At 39.9% G+C, this 19,668-nt stretch overlaps 2 protein-coding genes across 2 annotated transcripts in view; one reads left to right on the top strand and one right to left on the bottom strand.

Annotated features, from left to right (window-relative positions):
• Window positions 1–17,741, top strand: part of DKK4 (dickkopf WNT signaling pathway inhibitor 4) — a 40,255-nt gene extending 22,514 nt beyond the window's left edge. Inside the window, 6 exon segments of the mRNA XM_066235391.1 lie at window positions 15,669–15,819; window positions 16,271–16,390; window positions 16,393–16,428; window positions 17,172–17,215; window positions 17,217–17,329; window positions 17,331–17,741. Of these exon segments, the coding sequence (XP_066091488.1) occupies window positions 15,669–15,819; window positions 16,271–16,390; window positions 16,393–16,428; window positions 17,172–17,215; window positions 17,217–17,329; window positions 17,331–17,478 (612 nt within the window). The 3' untranslated portion in view covers window positions 17,479–17,741.
• Window positions 582–9,510, bottom strand: LOC136308293 (leucine-rich repeat transmembrane protein CCDC168-like). Its single transcript, XM_066235629.1, has 3 exons — window positions 9,497–9,510; window positions 1,669–7,018; window positions 582–674 (listed from the first exon to the last, which is right to left on the bottom strand). The coding sequence occupies exons 1-3, from the start codon at window positions 9,508–9,510 to the stop codon at window positions 582–584; spliced, it is 5,457 nt and encodes a 1,818-aa protein (XP_066091726.1).
• Window positions 17,742–19,668: the final 1,927 nt, after the last annotated feature.

The raw sequence follows: 19,668 nt of genomic DNA, 5'->3' as shown, positions 1-19,668 counted from the left end.
GCTTGATCTGTTCTGTGTGTCAGTGGAATTGGCCTTCTGTGCTTCCCTGTAACGTGGTGTTTCCTCTAGCTGTAGATAGGTAGGGTTGTGTAATTTTACTCTTTGTTGATCTGCCTCTGCTTTTAGTGTGCTATACATTTCAATATCTATTTTGTTCTCAGTTGAAAAAGGTATGGGAGATGAAAATGTGTTAGCTATACTTTTATTTTGTTGCAAGTCTTTTATTGTAGAGTGTAAATTGCATTCCTGTTCCTTTCTACAGTATAGATTGTCATGCTCAGTGATAGTAAGCATCTGTGAACATACTTCCGTCCTCTTTGCCTTCAAGGTTATACTTATGGGACCTGTAAGATTTCTTCTTTCTGGAAGGTTGGATACCTTTTCCTGCCTTTTAGACTCAGATAAAATAGACATTGTGGACATTGTTAGTAAATCTCTTTGCAGTCCTTCACATTTCTTGGCAGTCTGACCACCCATGTTCCCTCTAGACCTTTCATCATGTGCATCTCCAAGCAGTGAGTCCCCTGAGTTGGTGAGTAGAATATTTTGATCAGCTGTGTTTTTTATTACTTTTTGAACTTTTATGTCTTCTTTTTCTTCTGTAGGTTGTAGGGAAACTGCATTGTGAACATCCAGCTTCCTTGTATGGCTCCCATCAGAGGTAGTGCTATACTCTGTTTCATCAATTAAAAAATCATCAAACATTGCTTTCCCTGATTTTGAACATGAAATCTTTTCACCTATTGTATGTAGTATGTCTTCTTGTGGTGGAATAGTCTTCTTTAGCTTTTTAGTTTGAAATGGAATCATCAGTGTGGAACAAATTGACTCTGATATATTTTCTGAAACCAGTGTTTGTTGCTGTGCCTCTTGCTCTACAGTAAGCATATTGTGATCTTTTCTACTCCTCATAGTATTCAGGAATGGTAGGCCTGCTTCAAACAACATTTCATTGTCCTCTTCATTGTTTTTATTTTGCCATCCTGACTCGAATGTGTTGCTTGAGGTACTCCATTTACTACAGGAATATGTACATAATCTTCTTCCTTCATCTTGTTTCCCTTCACTTTGTTCCCAGCACCTTGTACTGTTGATCTTTTTTCTTAATGAGTTTTTGTTTGCTTTTACTTTTTTATGGATGTTGATGGCAGATGAGACAGGTGTAGATGAAAGAGAGGTATTTATAAACATATTCGACATACGCAGAGATAGTTCTTTGGCCATGGTTTCCAAGATGGGATCCTGTTGCTTTCCTTGGCTAAAGGCACCAAACCTGGTGATATTAATTGTCTTTAAAACCACCTGTGCTTTCCCAGTTATAGACTTAGGGATCTGTGCTACATTTCTCTGCCTTTTAAAATCAGATGACCCTGGCCTGGAGGAATAAAAAAACTCTAGTGTTCTCGCTGGTAAACCCTTTTGTAACGGCATCTTTCCCCGTGCACTAGAACTAGCAAGTTCCTTCCTAGGGCATTTTTCACATGGGATGCCACTCTGTGCTGTAGCAACTAAAGATTCATTCATTGATTTCCCTGGCACTGGAGATAAAATCTTTGGATTCCTTGTATCTTTTAATCCTTTCTGTGGTTTTGTTCTTTTTGGTAGCTTCTCCAATGAAAGTAAATTCAAAATCAAGTGAGAAATAGAACGTAATACATGTTGTGTTACAAGTGTTCGTCGCTGTAGCTCCTGAGTGGTGGAAAGTGATTTTGGGATTTTGGTCCTTGCTGAATTTTTCAGTTCTAGATCTGAGCTCACAAAGTGAGGCTCCTTAGTTTTATGAGCGTTAAAACTGAAGTGCTGAGTATTCCAAGGCGCTGCTTCTCCACCTTGGACTTTGGCTTTCTTCATGCTACTTGCAGCACTGCCCCTCTTATCCCTGGAATGGACACAGGCTCTCTTGCCATCCGGTGATGATTGCTCTTGCTGTTGTAGTTCATGACTGAATCTCATTTCCCCTGGCATGTCTGTCTCTGCTTTTATTCTATTATTCACATTCATGTCAAAGGAAATGACATTTAGCATTATATCTGCCACAGGTATACTTTCTTCCATCATGACATTGAAATTGCTTTCAAATTGCCTGTTGTTTTTTGGCCCCGTGTCATCTGATGTAATATCCCCTTCATGTAATGATATTGCTTGCTTTGCTTGTTTAGAACTGAATTGTTTTTCTCCTAACATGTCTTTTTCTATCTTGCTGTACATATTAATGTCAGGTGTAATAGTCATGAAGGAGTACATTTTATCTGCCATTTTTTCACCTTGATCCACTTCTTTCATTTTGGTTGTCAAGTTACATCCCAATTCTCTTCTGTGGTTTGGGCTAGCACTACCCTTGATATTGAGTATGTATGATATTGATGGTTTCTTTGCTTTTAAAATTCTACTCTTGGGATTCACTAACATTATCATGTCTGAATATTGTTTGATATTTTTCTTCCTTTTGGATGTAGTAAAAGCAGACGTGGAGCAATCAAAAGTCACTGTTTCTTTCTTTTCAGTACCATCTATTAGTTCCTTTTGATGGTTTGCATCAGGTGGAACAACACATTTTCTTGCAGAAAATATTTCATCAGTCTTTGCCTCACCTGACTTGGGAGGGGAAAACCTAGAACACCTGTCTGGCTTTCCAAATTCAAACTGATCAAATATGGGGCATGAAGCAGAATCCAAAACAGTTGGTGTAAAATCTGTTTGTGGTTGTACCGGAATATCTATACTTGCTGATTGTTTCAGTTCCTCGTCTGTTTTAACAAGATCATGATTCTCCTTCTGATATATGAAGCCTTGGCTATTCTTTGAAGCTGGTAGAAATCTGTGTTCCCCTGCCTCCTCTTTCCTGTCCTTCACACAGCTAGATAAACTACTCACATCAGTTGAATCTGGGCAACATACCTTTTGTCCATTTGGTGATTGCTCTTGCATTAGCTGAATATGACCTAATCTTGTTATCCCTTGCATATCTGTCTCCACATTTAATATGCTCTTCATTTTGATATTGGGTAAAATAGGCAATTTGGAGTAAATGATATCCAAAGATGCATCTGCTACATTTTTCTTTTGCTGTGAATTTTTCATCTTTGTTTTCAAATTGTGTTGCAGCTCCTTGCTCTGCCTGTCATTAAGCATATGTGAAATTGATGGGTTTTTTCCCCTCATAGCTCTATACCTGCAACTCCTTATTAGTTGTTTCCTCGCTATTTTTGATGTGTTTTTCTTTCTTTTAGATTTAGAAACAAACTCAACAGAATCAGAAGACTTCAGGGATATCATTTGCAAACCTTTTTGTAACTCTGAATTATTTTCCATAAAATAAGAATCTAGTTGCCTTTTAGAATTTCTACTAGATGGTAAGCCACACTCTGTTGTAGTGTTCAAACACTTATCAAGTGGGGAGTTCCCTGCTTTGGGAGGTAGAATCTTCAGACTTAGAGGGGCGATGTCATTTTCTGTTCGGTTGGTTTCCTGGAGTTCCTCAGCTTCTCTCGGATCCGTCTGAAAACCAGTGTGCAAAGCTGTTTGTTTAAAGCATGTTTGGTGCTGCAGCTCCTGTGTTAAACAGCCCGGTTTGGGGTCTGGTGTGTCAAGGTGGGTCTCCATCCCTTGACATGCATCATCCCAGTACTGGGTACGCTGTAGAGCTGCTTCTAGCGAAGTTCTTTGCTCCACTTCCCCTCCATTTGGCACTTTCCCTTCTCTGTTATAGAATGCATTACTCTTATCAAAGAAATCAACATGCCATGGTCTCTTTTCATCTCTTAGTTTCTGTTGCTTTAACTGTGCATGACAGAAGCTGTTTCTCTCTACTTGTAACTTGCTATACATGGGAGAATAAAGGTTATTTAGAAATTCATATACCATTCCATTAGCCTGGTTGATCTTTTCAAACTTGTTCTTAAAGTTGGATTCCAATTTCTCTCGATGACCTGTGGTATTAGATAATTCTGAAATTGATGGTTTCATTGCCCTCATATGTACAGACTTGGGCTTCATTGTACATTCTATGGGTGAGAATCTTACTCTCTTTTTCTTTAATTTAGAATGAGTTAAAATAGACACGTGGCAATTCGAAGTTTCTGGGAAAACTGTTGGTAAATCTGCTGGTAATTCTGCCTTTATTTCTGCAAAACAGTACCCCATTTCCCTTGTATCACTTCCATGATCTGGAACATTACTTTCTCTTGTTTGGTTTAAAGGGTCTCCAATAAGTGATTTTTCTGATGTTGGAGAAGGCATCTCAGAATCTGCAGTGCCTTTTAAATCTGTTTGTGTTGTTATACTTTTATTCATGTTCTCATGAGATGGATCCATTATGAAGGAGCAAAGAGACTGCATAATGGTTCCCGCGGATGTGATTGGCTGATACATTTCCTCCAATGTTTTAAGCTCCTCCTCTGGGCGTGCCTCCAATCTGATGGTGCAGCTACCACAAAGGACTGCTTTTGGTGGAGCTTCCTTGTTCCCTCTCACTTCATCTTGCAACTCAGATACTTCTGGTGTATTTCCAGAGTCACGCTCTTTATTGATGGAATCTGAACACTTTTCTTCCCTCCCAACTTGTGATTTCTCTTGTTTTAGCTTAGTATTATTCTGATTCTCTGTATTTAATCTGCTGTGTGTTCTAATATGAGGATGATAGCAAATAACATTCAGAAGCACATCTGCCGCAATTGTATTTAATAGCATCTGTTTAGTTAGGATTTTCACATTGCCTCGCAGTCTTTTTCTAAGACCTGGAATACCATACCTGTTGTTATAAGGCACCAGTAAAATTGCTGGCCTCTTTACTTTCATCTTTACACATCTGGAATCGAGCGCACTTTTTGTTCCTGGTAATTTTTTTATAACTTTCTGCCTTTTGAAATATAACAAAGGAAGCATGTGAATAATAAAAGATCTCAGGACAATTGCAGGTAAAACTCTTTTTAAGTATTCCCTTTCTTCTGCAATATGATCACCCAGTGTCTTCCTGGGGCTTCCACCAAATGGGACACCCCATTGTGGTGCTTCAGTGAGAACTTCGTCAGCTGCTGAGTTCTCTGGCACTGCCAGGGGGCTCTTTAGATCTGCAGTTACTCTGACTGTCGGTCTGTCTTTGCTTTGCTTCACCTTTTTAACTTGAAATGAATCCATTGTGGGGCATGGGCTAGGCCCTGAAATCCTCTGTGTGGAAAGAGTTGGTGGTTGTACTGCTTGCTCTTTATTTTGAGTTTTTCTGCTTCCTGATGTGCTCTGACCTATTTCAAATTTGACATAGTTGGGCTCCTGCTTCAGTTGTAGGCTGGCCCTGAGGTCTTGTGCCAGCTGTGTAAGTTCTTCTTGTAGAACTTGTTCTTCTTCTCCCCTGTCATGTTCTTGTGGCTTTGTAAATATACATCTCTTCTCGCTGTATTTTGCATTCCATATTTTCTTTTCATTTGCTAATTTTCTTTGTTTTATGGCTGAATGACTAAACCCCATTATTCCTGTTGTATCTGGTTTGGCTTTTAATCCGCTCTGCATTTCTGTATCAGGTGGTTGAGAAATGGTCATGTCAGTGGCATTGTGCAATGTGTCAGATATTATTTTATCTTGCATGTTTTTTATCTTGATTCTAATGTCACATTCCAGTTCCTCACTTTCACTTAGGTTGTCATATGCTGTAACAGTAACTATTATTGGTTGCTTGTTCTTCAGGATTCTATCTTCTGTACTCTCTTGAATTTTTACACCTGCTAATTGTTCACTGCCTTTATGCTTTTTGGTTCCTAGTGAAATGAGAGAACTGACATCTGAAAACTCCAGAACCATTTTCAGAATATCTTTTTGTTTTTGTATATTTCCCTCTGGAAAGCCCCTTTGCATTTCTAGTGTACTAGATGGTAACTCCTCTTCATTTGAAAGTGGAAGATGAGCATTCTCTGTACTTTTTAGTTCTTCCAGTGTTTTCATTCCTCTGTTCAATTCCATTTCGGGAGAGAAAACAAATTTCTGAAAAAGTTCTGATATAGCTTCTTCTAAAGGTGTCTCAGGCTTTGGAATATTCAGGTCGGTTGTTTCTTTACAACTTGGGGCATAAAACTCTGCAGTACCAGTTTCCTTTGCTTGTGCGACTGGGTCTTTAAAAGACTCTTTATTCTTCCAGTTTATTTCTATTATTAAAGAATAAGGTGATTTTAGTTGGTAAGTATTGACCATGAAAGACCGTGGTAGCTGAGGTGAAATTTTTGGTGAAAGGTGTTTTAGTCCTTTATGGTCTCTGCCACGCTGCTTTACACGGCCAGTGTTGCCTAAGCTTCCTCTTTCCTCAGCAGCCCCTGCATAGCTGACTTTCTCTGCAGCTAGCAACTTATTTTGCTTTGGCAGAAAATGTCTACATCCTGTTAAACCTGGCAGGACTTTCACTAGTTTTCTTCTAGAATACTTCTTAATATAAGGAAAAACAAGCTTGGAAACATAAATAAGATGCAAAGCTTTATCTGATAGACCTTTCCCTTGATGCAATTCTTTCTTCTTGGTGTTATACTTACATCCTAACTTGCTACGTTTTGAAGCACATGCGGGACATACTGTGATTTGAAATACCCATGAGGCTTGTGTTTTCTTTGACTTTTGAGATGAAACTTTGAGACTAAATTTACTTTTACTGTGTAATATTTTTCTTCTGTTTTTCTGCCTTTTAATGGCACGTGAAAGAGGCACTAAGCCATATGCAGAATGCCAATTTAATTTTGATGAAGCAATTTGTTTCCTGCTCTTTGGTTTTACAATCTTTAGATGTGGCATCCTTTTCGCAACTAAATTTGGACTTATAATTAAAAGTAGACATCTGGTGTTCTTAAAAATAGCATTTTGCCCTTGGATTGAATATTTAATCTTGTTTGAATCTTCAGAGCAGACAGAATATTGGGCCTCATCTACAGGTTTTTTATCAGACTCTGGGCCCTTGATTGAATCTTGAGTCTCAACAGAATATGGGACTTTAACCAAATGTTGGCTCCTGTCCATATCTTGGGTCTGGGAGGAGTCTTGTGTGCTGAAAAATCATCAACTTTGAAATAAAAGAAAACAATGGGTAAAGGAATTGTCACTTAGGATATTTTTCCTACCAGAACTTTCTTCTAGAGTTAGGGAAACCTAATATAGTATATAAAAACCTAACTCAGTAAAAATTGGAAAATCAGTATCTATATTAAAAAATAATTTATTACTTAATTCCATTCATTTAATATATCAATCCATTTACAAAATAAAATTAATTATTTCACATCCCAGGGAATGAGGGATTTTTACCTCAAAAATCGGTCCAAAAGTTTTTTCTACAGCAATGAGTCAAGTTGCGGGTTAAGATTATATTCTTTTACAAGAAATATCAGTTCATTTTTGTTCTCTGTATGAAAATTTTGACAAGAATAAAAATATTCTTAAGGAAACTTAGTAGGTACAACAGAAGAATATCCAACACCATAAACTATAGCTTTCTATAAGTAAGTCCAGATTATTTTAAAAGCTGTTTATTTTTGATCAGGAGAAAAGCCTGTGTTTTAGGGCAGTGCTTCTCAGAACAACCTCCTTTCTACCTCAAATACAAGGTGGGGCAAAAGTAGGCTCACAGTTGTGAGTACTGTATGTAAAACACAAAGTTTATTCTTGTGTTGTTATTTATTTATTTACTATTGTATTCTTTTCCATAGGAACAAAAGTAACCCTACTTTTGCCCCACCATATATATATTGGTTTTGTTTGTCTAGAGCACTCAGACTAATAATACACCTGCCCATTACCTTTAGTACCCTGTTACCTTTGGTAACAAGGTCCGTTCTTACTACTAAAGCAAAATTTTGGGTTATAGTAATGATCATGAATATGGACTCTTCAACATTATACCTCAGATGATTAGGGTAAGTCTAACATAGTAGTCTCATTTCCAAGTGATCAGTTTAGGAATGGGCATGAACTAATCCTAGTATATACGACACAGATTTTTCAGGATTTCTGGAAAAAGTTGCCTTAGTTCCTAAGAAAGACACAGAAAAAAATGGCCTCTTACTTCCTCTGTACATTGATGTTCTGATTTTGGAACTCTTGTGGACATCTTTTATCTACTTCCAGATAAAACCAGTACCGAGAAAGGCAGATGGAGAGAGAGAGAGAAGACCTTAAAGTCATAAATTCTGCCACCTATTCTACCTCAGGGTTTCCTAGTATATGATATCATAAATTCTCTTCTTAGCTTGAATCAGGGTTTTGCTGCTTGAGAGTTAAAATACCCTAATTGATACAGGCAGGATGTATAAGGATTCTGGGGAATCAAGTGAGCCCAACAAGTTATAGCAATGTCCAGACATAATTAGAATAAAATTTCATCAGGACAAGGGTACGATTGTTCACTTAGGAAAGTGGAACAAGTAGTAAAGATATATGACATATAAATAATATTTGCATATTTCAGGACAAGAAGAAAGCTGAAATGCAAGACAACTATTTCAACAATGTAATAATATGATTTTAGACATAATAAAACACTGCTAGATAACTTTTATCTGTTGAGCCAGCCTCACATTCCTAGGGAAAATCCCCCTTGTTCATAGTGTATTATCTTTTTAATATGGTGCTGGATTTGGTTAGGCAGTATTTTGTTGAGTGTTTTGCATCTATGTTCATAAGGGGTATTGGTCTGATACCTATCTTATGCTTCTTGTATATCCCATTAGTCTTTCCTTCTTTACATACTTTCCATATGGTCATCTTCCAGGCCATCATAGCCTCCTAACTCATTGGTAGCTTCTTTTTTTTTTTAAGCTAGAGAGAGAGGAACAGACAGGGACAGAAAGACAGGAAGGAAGAGAGATGAGAAACATCAACTCATAGTTGCAGCACCTTAGTTGTTCATTGATTGCTTTCTCATATGTGCCTTGATGGAGAGAGGCTTCAGCCAAACCAGTGACCCCTTGGCTCAAGCCAGCGACCTTGAGCTTCAAGCCGGCAACCTTTATGCTCAAGCCAGTGACCATGGGTCATGTCTATGATCCCATGCTCAAGCCAGCAACCTCACACTCAAGCTCGTGAGCCTGCACTCAAGCTGGCCCATGCTCAAATCAGCGACCTCAGGGTTTCAAACCTGGGTCCTCAGCATCCCAGGCCAACACTCGATCCACTGTGCTACAACAGGCCAGGCCTCACTGGTAGCTTTTCTTCAGTCTCCTCTGATGTGTCCTCCTCTTCTTCCTGACCTCTATGAAGTGCCCCAAGGGTTTAGTCCTTGCTCCTCTTCTCTTCTTACAGTCCCTTTGTAATCTCATCCTCTCTTGTGGCTTTGATACGTACATGCCAAAAACCTCCAAACTTATTATCTATACTAGACAAACCTATCCCCTCTGTATATCTCAGATGCTGACTCTTAGTCTGTCCAAATGACTTCTGGATGATCGCTTATTCTGATTGCACTACTGAGGTGCTCTGCTTTTCGCTGCCATTCCTGTTCTCCACTAGTCCTGACCAGGATTCTACATACCTGTACTTCCACATACCAATACTGCTTCCCAGGACACCCACCTTACAACTAGAGTTTTTAGTACCCAATATGAAAATAGAGCAGACACATTAAATGAATAAAGCCCCTTCATACCTGACAAATGAAAGAAATTAAGACTACAGTCAAGTAATTGTCAGATTCATTTTCCACACAGCCAACAGTGATCGAGCAGAAATACAAAACTGCATTATTGCTATCAAGCGTGGGCCTGGAGTGCTGAGGTCGCCAGTTCAAAACCCTGGGCTTGCTGGGCCAAGGCACATATGGGAGTTGATGCTTCCTGCTCCTCCCCCCCCTTCTCTATCTCTCTCTGTCTCTCTTCTCTAAAATGAATAAATTAGAAAAAATAATTCAAAACTGTGTCACTGCTATGCTTAACCACCTTTAGTGGTTAAAAACTATTTACAGAGTAAACCCTAAGCTTCTTAACATGGTATAGAAAGTCCCCCCGTTCTGACTCCTGCCCACCTCCTCACATTCATCTCTAACGACTCCCTGTGACTCAACCTTAGCATTCCAGCCACTCTGAAACAATCATAATTTATTGCACAGACCCTGCTGTGTCTTATTTCTTTACCTCTGCTCACATCCTGAAATACCTTTCTTATCCTCCTAACCTGGTATCTTTTTCAGGCCAATTTTCATCTCTCCTTTAAAATTCAGTTCCAACTTAACCTTCCTCATGAAGTCATTCCCAACACCCCTATGCTGGCTTAATTATTTCCTAAGTGTTCTCATAATATTTCTATCACTGTGTTACTATAAACAGGACAATCACCCTTTATGTATAAGTCTCCTCCACAAGAATATTAGCTCCTGAGAACAAAGACTCCCTTCCTGTTGCTATTCCAATACCAAACACAATGTTCATTGTATAACTAATGGCTGTTGGATGGATTTTGATGAAAACAATTAAAATTATTGATAGCAACAAGAGTAGTGGTCAGTATTTAATCCCGAGCACTGACCTATCTGGACGATGCTGAGGAATTCTGATTGTATGAGCTCCTTTGAAGTCAGTCCTGCAGCACCTCGCTTAGGGTTTGCTTGCTTCACAGTAGTGCTAAATGAACCTTTTCTCAATTGAATTCTCAAAACTGGTTATTACTACTTCTTTGTGCATATTGGAGAGAGAGGTTGGGGGAGAGAAGCCAGTCACTTAACCTCTCTAAGCATTATTTTCCTCATTTGTAAAAACCATAATGATACTACCTATCTGGAAGGATAATTTCAATAATATATGAAAAGGCATTAACACAGCTTGAAACAGAGCAACCATTTAAAATCAATATTAGATTGAATTATGATGTTGAACAGCTGTGGTCCTCTATGCATAGAAAAAACCCTTTTCTGGAATTCAGATGTAAATTCAATTTTAAACGGAACAAAACCAACCTGTTTCAATTAATTTCAAAACATAACAGCTTTCTTCTGAAGATGAATGAATTGACCAATAACCTAGAGATAAATGGAGGGTTTAAAAAGTCAGAGCACTAATTGGAGATGTTCAGCCTGAACAAATTTTATATATATTAAAATATGAAATTGTTTAGTACTTACCAAATTTCATGCTTTTCAGGCAATTGTCTTCATTCTATTTCAAAGGAGACAAGAAAATGTTAGAGGGGTAATTCCATTATCAAAGTTCCACAGTTTTTTAAATTTTTATTTATTGATTTCAGAGACAGAAGGTAAGGAAGAGAGAGAGAAACATCAACTTTTGCTCCACCTATTTATACAATCCTTCGTTGATTCTCGCATGTCCTCTGACCGGGGATTAAACCTGCAACTTAGGTGCATCAGGACAATGCTCTAATTGAGCTCCTTGGCCATGTCCACAATTTTGTTATTCATATGTGTGATTTTGAAAAATAGGAGAGAAGGAAATCAATCATTTTTTCTTACCTTCTGAGAATCAGAACTACCCTTTTCGGAAAGCATGAGCTTTTTCTGAAACCGGTACAAATCTTTACGAGCACGATCTCAAAAATAACTCCTAGGAAAATGAAAATAAAGGATATTGGCATCCAAGCATTTTGAGAAGTCCAGGACTCTAGAAGGTCCTATAAGTTCAAAAATGTATTATCTTCCAATCTACCCATCCCAGCTTTTTAAAATAAATAAAATAGCTTTGACATTTTTATCTGATATGTGAAACAGATTGATGTTCACTCTGAAATCCTCCTCACCTCATCACCACATGCAATGCTCTCCCACAAAAAATTTCAGTCCAGAAAAATTTTCAGTGCTGCTTGTGTCTTATCAAGAGCAGCAGTGACTAAATAAAGTGAGGTACGTGTCATAGTGGGTATTTACCTGTGCTTGTAGCAACTTACTACAATAATGAAAATTCATTGTGAGACGTGTGGTGCTGTAAGTAGTTTTTACTTAAAATTATTTACTTAAAAATTTTGAAACCAATCACTATTAATTTCACAGAAGAAGAACAATTCTTTTTTTTTTTTTTTACAGAGACAGAAAGAGAGTCAGAGGGATAGACAGACAGGAATGGAGACAAATGAGAAGCATCAATCATTAGTTTTTCGTTGCGCGTTGCGACTTCTTAGTTGTTCATTGATTGCTTTCTCATACGTGCCTTGACTGCGGGCCTTCAGCAGACCGAGTAACCCCTTGCTGGAGCCAGCGACCCTGGGTCCAAGCTGGTGAGTTTTTGCTCAAGCCAGATGAGCCCATGCTCAAGCTGGCGACCTCGGGGTCTCGAACCTGGGTCCTTCAACATCCCAGTCCAATGCTTTATCCACTGCACCACCGCCTGGTCAGGCAGAAGAACAATTCTATAAAGAATCCCTTAGCATAATTGGGTTATCACTGCCCTATAATTCCCATGTAGAACAAATTTGAACTGAACATAACCATTTTCTGTTACCACCAGGAATAGTATATTTTATGCTTCTTTATGATCAGGAAAATATAAATGTAGGCTTGCCAGATTTAGAGGGAAAAGAAAACTATTGATGCCCCAGTTTAATTTAAATTTCAGATAAACGCCAAGTAATATTTTGGTATAAGTGTGTCCCATTGTTAGTATGACGGACATGATAGCTTGTCTCCTATGGGCCTGTGGGTTTTTTCCCTTAACCTTAAAATATGACACATAATTTTCTTTTTGTTAGACGGGTCTGTTGGCAATGTTCCTCTTCAACAATCTACTTTTCTGTTGAAAACCAAAGTTAGCTTTCACAATAAACCTCCTGGAGATTTTCCTTTGTACCCTGTCCGGTGATTCCAAGGAGTAGCTAGTTGTGATGCTTCCTAATATCAGAAACAGGGTGGGGCAGACCCAGATTTAAGTCCTGCTCACTTTCCCTCACAGTTTAGTCACAAATTGCCCAGGCTGGATAACTCAGTTGGTTAGAGCATTGTCCTTGGTGCACAGAGGTTATGGGTTCGATCCCTAGTCAAGGCACATACAGAAACAGATTGCTATTGTTCTTTCTCTCTTTCTCCCTTCTTCTCTCTCTAAAAATCAATAAGTTAAACATTTTTTTAAGCTTAGTCACAAATAAAGTAGATAAGAGTCTGGACTATTTTTTTTTTTTTTTTTTTTTTCATTTTTCTGAAGCTGGAAACAGGGAGAGACAGTCAGACAGACTCCCGCATGCGCCCGACCGGGATCCACCCGGCACGCCCACCAGGGGCGACGCTCTGCCCACCAGGGGGCGATGCTCTGCCCATCCTGGGCGTCGCCATGTTGCGACCAGAGCCACTCTAGCGCCTGAGGCAGAGGCCACAGAGCCATCCCCAGCGCCCGGGCCATCTTTGCTCCAATGGAGCCTTGGCTGCGGGAGGGGAAGAGAGAGACAGAGAGGAAAGCGCGGCGGAGGGGTAGAGAAGCAAATGGGCGCTTCTCCTTTGTGCCCTGGCCGGGAATCGAACCCGGGTCCTCCGCACGCTAGGCCGACGCTCTACCGCTGAGCCAACCGGCCAGGGCAAGAGTCTGGACTATTAATCAAAATGTAAACACTATGTTGGATTTAGAGTCCTTTCCTTGAAGATGTAATTCATACTTCCTCTTCACTTATTCAAGGTGGATCGAGGAAAGAAATACTACTCTTTAAACCAGAGTGAACTGTTAAGGCCTCTTTGGTCACATAAGTTTAACTGAGTGCAAGGAACATTTATGGGGCCCTCACTTTCCCTGAGTATTGCAGACAGTAAGATCAAAGGCACATTCTAAGGGTCAGGATAGACAATCTTCCAAGCTCCTGGACCAGAGCCTCCAGGTAGTTAGGATCTTTTTTTAGGCTTCACTGTGATTTTGGATTTTGTCTTTGCAAAGAACAGCCTGCAAAATGCATGGTAGGCCTTCATTACTTCTAGAAAAACACTTCAGCAATTCCTCTGGATTTTTCCAGGGTAAAGGATACCCTCCTCTCTGACTCCCTACCTATATACACAGTGAGGGTGATTTTATTCTTGGGGGGAGGGGGGTTGTTTGTTTGTTTTTTTCTATGAAATATAACACAGCTGGCAAAACACTCCATTTCTCTTGCCTTGGGGTAGGCATTCTCTAATTCATTTAATGTTAACTACCTTGGGGGGGGGGGGGTCAATGTTTTAACACTTTACTTCTAGTTCCTTAGATTTTTCAGAGCTTTTTGACCTGAATCCCTCATTAGCATACCACTGGATAGCGCTCAGAAGAACTGGAAAGGAACTTCTCTGTCATGCTCAAGCTGATGCTTGAGCAAGTGTCTTTATTTATGTTGTTCACTTAGTCTGGGAAGCCCTTTTCTCGATCACTACTATGGACTGAAACCTCACCCCCACACTATTCCAGAAAGTCTTCCCTAAATTCTCAAGTCAGAAGTGGATGCTTTTGTAATCCCACAGCGCTGCCCCTGTACCTCCATTAAACCACTTACTCCAGCCTTCTGCTGATTTCCAGATCAGCAGGCCCCTACTAGATCACGTTTTTTGAGGGTGTATTTAAGGCTAATGGTATTTTGCATACAGTAATCCAGTTACCATTGGATTAACTGAAGGGTCTGGTTTTTTGCTTATTTTTAAATATTTATTTATTGATTCTAGAGAGAGAGGAATGAGGAGAAAGAAAGACAGGAACATCGATCTGTCTCTGTATGTCCCCTGACCAGGGATCTTAACTGGCGGGCGCATCAGGACGAGGCTCTAATGGAGCCATTGGCTAGGGCTGTTTACTTATTTTAAAAAACTCTACTTCTACAAAGGAAACTAACCTGATACACTTGACGTAATTCCACCTGGACAACCAACTGTAGAAAGGCAAGGGCCAGTATCTCCAGTACTTGAAACATAAATTATGTTTCCACAGTGCTTCATTAATTACTTCACAGATTGTCCTGAAAGACAGAGAGAATTCCTTTGAATATAAGAAACTGTCCTGCTTTTCAAGAACTATATTATTCTGTGAAAATATTTGCGAATATGATTTTTATATGGTTCTAAGTAGGAGAATGAAAACAGTGGCTATGAATAAGGTGTGCATTAGAATCACTCATGGGACATTCTCAAACTATAAATGGCTAGCCTCTATTCCCCAAATATTTGTAGTACCAAAATATTGTTCAAATGCATGGTTAAGTAACTTTTGGCCCCACCCAGCATTGGTGGAGCATGATACAGTCATTCCAGGTGATACAGCCTAGATGGGCTTTAGTGTTGGGAAGCAGTTATAAGACCACATTCAATGTGGGGAAATGCTAGATAGAAATTGAATATATTTGGGGGAAACTCAAGGACTGAAAGCAAATACTGAATGAGTATGAGTGACTGGGCAGTGGGGCAATAGGTGGTTTCACTTCCATCTCCCACTTAAAATAACGTATTAGAAACGACTCCTCGGGGGCTTCTTATATATATTTGTAGTTAGTGACAAAGGTGAAGGGGAAATAAGGCACTAGGGAGAACTTACGAGTATGATTTAAAATATAAGAACTCTGGTTAGAGCTTGATAGCAAACAAGAAAAATGTACTGGTCCCCTTTGTGGGAGAAACCCAGGTATACTGAAAGTTAAGATGCTGCCTAAGGTTCGTCACAGCATTCAAAGTGCCGCTATGGTTTGGTTTCCTCCAACTCTTGCCTTGAATAAAACGACAGCTTATACTTTCTTGGAGTCCCTAGAACTCTAACAACAGTTTCTCTTCACAGGGTTCACAGTGCTTGTCTGACAGTGACTGCAGTACCAGAAAATTCTGCATCAAGCCACAAGATGAGAAGCCATTCTGTGCTACATGCTGTGGGTTACAGAGGAAGTGCCCATGTAATGCCATGTGCTGCCCAGGAACACTTTGCATGAGTAGTAAGCGACCATAAACCCTTGCAGGACTTCTTTGCTCCAGTGATTTTAAAACTGAAGACAGCATCTCAATCTCATAGACTAGAATATTCCAAGATAGGCATTCCTAAAGGTTTCCTGGATTGGTGCTTGAGGTCAATTCATGCAGCTGTCTTTTCTTGATGCAATAAAATAGTTTATTTCCTGGCAATTGCAACTTAAGAGGTGATTTTAAAGCAAGTGTGCAAGTTGGAATCTTTCAAATTCTTCTGTTTTCACTAAGATTTCATTAATACATAACTACTTTCTTTATTATACGTGAGCATGTAAATATTTAGTACACATGTCCCAGAAATTGAGAAAGTTATATATAAACTGAAGCAGAGGTACTAACAAGTTCTATAAAAGTATGATAATTAGCATGTCTATAGTTCTAATCTTTGATGTTAATAACTCTTACCTGGTTGTCCCTTAGATGTTTGTACTACAATGGAAGAGGCAACCCAAATAATGGAAAGGCAGATTGATGCCCACGATGACACAGATACAAAAGGAACAAATGAGCATCTAATTCAGGAAAACAAACCCAAAAGGAAGCAAATATTAAGAAATCACAAGGCACTAAGGGTAAAAGCAGCATTCTGAGTACTTTTTTAAAGAAGAAACATCTTAAGGATAGGCTGGAACTTGACCCCAGAAACATACAAGGAGCATGTCCTGTTTCTAATCTCTTCATCGGTAGCTACGGAAATCAGGTAGGAAGTAGCATAAGGCCAAGAGGACAGAGGAAGAGCCATAATTATGGACTGGTGGGCAAGAAAACCTTTCATTGTTTCATTGAATTTTATATACACATCTTTTCACAGTCTATAATTTAACAGATAGCAGTTTCCCTTTTTAGATCCCCAGAATACAAAATAGAGATGAACAAAGGTGCTTTTTCATTCTGAGACAAACTTCACTAAGAGACTTTTTAAATTGTAGTGTCAAATTCCAATCTTGGATATAAAACAGCTAGGAAGTTTGTAGGTGATGAACTGGTGTCTTCAGGGTAACTGGCCCCTTTATAATAATGGTCTCTCTGTGTCAGTTTAAGTTCCATTTAATAAAACACTCATGACTGATTCTACGTCATTTGTCAAGACTGGAAATCCCACCTTTCTTTGACAAATATTTTCACTTTATATAAAAAATTGTTAGGTAGAGCTAAAATTTCCATTTTTTTATTGCTTTTAGCATTAAGATGGAACTCCAGGAGACTTGCATACCGCTCCCGCTCTTAGGTTGCGGACGTTAGTTCTATATCCCATGCCCTTGTCCTAGGAGCAATCTTCCCCATTTCCTGCTAAAGCCCGTGGAAACCTTGTTACAGGAAGAGGGAGAAAGCTGTCTTAGAACTTTCGACCATGGACCTGGACTTTTGCTGTGCTCTTCACTTTTGGACTGAAATGTGAAAACCAGTCCTATTGGAGGGACAGGTCTGCTTTAGGAGAGGGCAGAGAGATACTGCTCAGGCTCCAGAAATCCTCCTGCGCTGGTTGTGGTCCTGGGCTGTTCCCGGCAAGTCAAGGGACCGACAACCAACAACATGCGTGGTTAAGAGTAAGCCAAAGGGATCTAAGAAGCTGTAAATATTCCAAAATAAAGGTGACTCATTGGATTCAAGCAGAAATGGCATATTAATTTTTAAGTCTTTCCATACAAATATATCTTACAAAGAAATCTTGCAGTAATCGAAACAGACTGGGTTAGAAACTGCGAGACGCTGCCTTGTGATGAATGGAAACTAGCTTTGGCTTTTGTCAATTTCTCCAAAAAAGTGATGGAATTCTGTAACAAAAAAAAAATTAATTTTGATCTTGTGTTTCAATTAGTTGAAATAAATCTTAAAAATTTCTGGTGAAGTTCTAGTTACTGACAATAGATGGGGGGAAAAGAGATAGTATCTATGGTTCACCTGCGAAAATTATCACAGCAAATACTATTTTTCCTTAAAACCCTATTGTTTATTTTCTTTCATTTCTTGGAAGGTAAATGCCATTTCACTATAAAATAATTTAGTTAATAAAGAAATAAGATTCAAAAGGTAGTATTGTCTTATGTTTATAAAGTCCTTTGCAATTTACAAAGCATTTTTTTTTTTTTTTACAGAGACAGAGAGTGAGTCAGAAAGAGGGATAGACAGGGACAGGCAGGAATGGAGAGAGATGAGAAGCATCAATCATTAGTTTTTCATTGTGCGTTGCAACACCTTAGTTGTTCATTGATTGCTTTCTCATATGTGCCTTGACCGCGGGCCTTCAGCAGACCAAGTAACCCCTTGCTGGAGCCAGCGACCTTGGTTTCAAGCTGGTGAGCTTTTGCTCAAACCAGATGAGCCCGCGCTCAAGCTGGTGACCTCAGGGTCTCGAACCTGGGTCTTCCGCATCCCAGTCCGACGCTCTATCCACTGCGCCACTGCCTGGTCAGGCTACAAAGCATTTTTATGTAGTTTGTTTTCAATAGTTTTACTTATCACTTGATAACTTTTTATATTTACATACTTTTTATATTTCAAAGCTAGGGCTTTCAAGGAGTGTTTTTTAGTTATAGAATTTTACCGTTTAAACTTAAAAATTACCTTGGAGAAAAATTAGGAAAAAAGTGAAATTTTTGTTTGACATTTAAGGGGCCCTAGTTTGTCTAGTTGGAAGGGTTTTGCGTAGGGAAGCTCCTGCTGACGGATTACAACCAGTTGCTAGATTTCATTTAAGCGGTAAGCCACACACCTGTTCTATATAAGTTGTAAGTATATATTACAAAATCAAATTTGGGCCAACCAAAGAAAAAAATTAAATTTATGAAGATCCCCAGCCCTTAAAAAATATTAAGCCATCCTCCAGAGGATAGTTCATGTGTTATCTTTTTTTTTTTTTTAATTTTTTTTTTTTTCTGAAGCTGGAAACGGGGAGAGACAGTCAGACAGACTCCCGCATGCGCCCGACCGGGATCCACCCGGCACGCCCACCAGGGGCGACGCTCTGCCCACCAGGGGGCAATGCTCTGCCCATCCTGGGCGTCGCCATATTGCGACCAGAGCCACTCTAGCGCCTGAGGCAGAGGCCACAGAGCCATCCCCAGCGCCCGGGCCATCTTTGCTCCAATGGAGCCTCGGCTGCGGGAGGGGAAGAGAGAGACAGAGAGGAAAGTGCGGCGGAGGGGTGGAGAAGCAGATGGGCGCTTCTCCTGTGTGCCCTGGCCGGGAATCAAACCCGGGTCCTCTGCATGCTAGGCCAACGCTCTACCGCTGAGCCAACCGGCCAGGGCCTATGTGTTATCTTAATTGACTAATTTGCAGTAAGTAAAAAGGAGGAAAGCAAGTGAGGGGTGATGTTGGTTTACAGCGTCAGGGCAGAAAATGAGAAAATAAAAATTTCTGTTAAAGATCTGATATTCTCTCATCTCTAAAGTTTCTCTAGTTGGCCCTGGCCGGTTGGCTCAGTGGTAGAGCGTCGGCCTGGCGTGCAGGGGTCCCGGGTTTGATTCCCAGCCAGGGCACACAGGAGAAGCACCCATCTGCTTCTCCACCCCTCCCCCTCTCCTTCCTCTCTGTCTCTCTCTTCCCCTCCCGCAGCCAAGGCTCCATTGGAGCAAAGTTGGCCTGGGCGCTGAGGATGGCTCTGTGGCCTCTGCCTCAGGCGCTAGAATGGCTCTGGTTGCAACAGAGCATCGCCCCCTGGTGGGCGTGCCAGGTGGATCCCAGTCAGGCGCATGCGGGAGTCTGACTGCCTCCTCGTTTTCAACTTCAGAAAAAATGTAAAGTCTCTCTAGTTAACTCTTAGTAAAATGTGATCAAAACTGTAAATTTAAACATATTTTCTAATAAAAGCAGAA

Source organism: Saccopteryx bilineata, chromosome 6, assembly GCF_036850765.1.
Source record: "Saccopteryx bilineata isolate mSacBil1 chromosome 6, mSacBil1_pri_phased_curated, whole genome shotgun sequence".
NCBI lineage: Eukaryota > Metazoa > Chordata > Mammalia > Chiroptera > Emballonuridae > Saccopteryx > Saccopteryx bilineata.
Note: the sequence above shows the minus strand (reverse complement) of the source record. Positions and strands in the feature narration are given on the sequence as shown.

Excerpts from the sequence above, each read along its gene's own strand:
- LOC136308293 (XM_066235629.1), bottom strand. Across the intron at positions 675-1,668 it reads AGCTACAGCGACGAACACTT|AGTATAGCACTACCTCTGAT; the intron begins GTAACACAACAT and ends TTGATGAAACAG.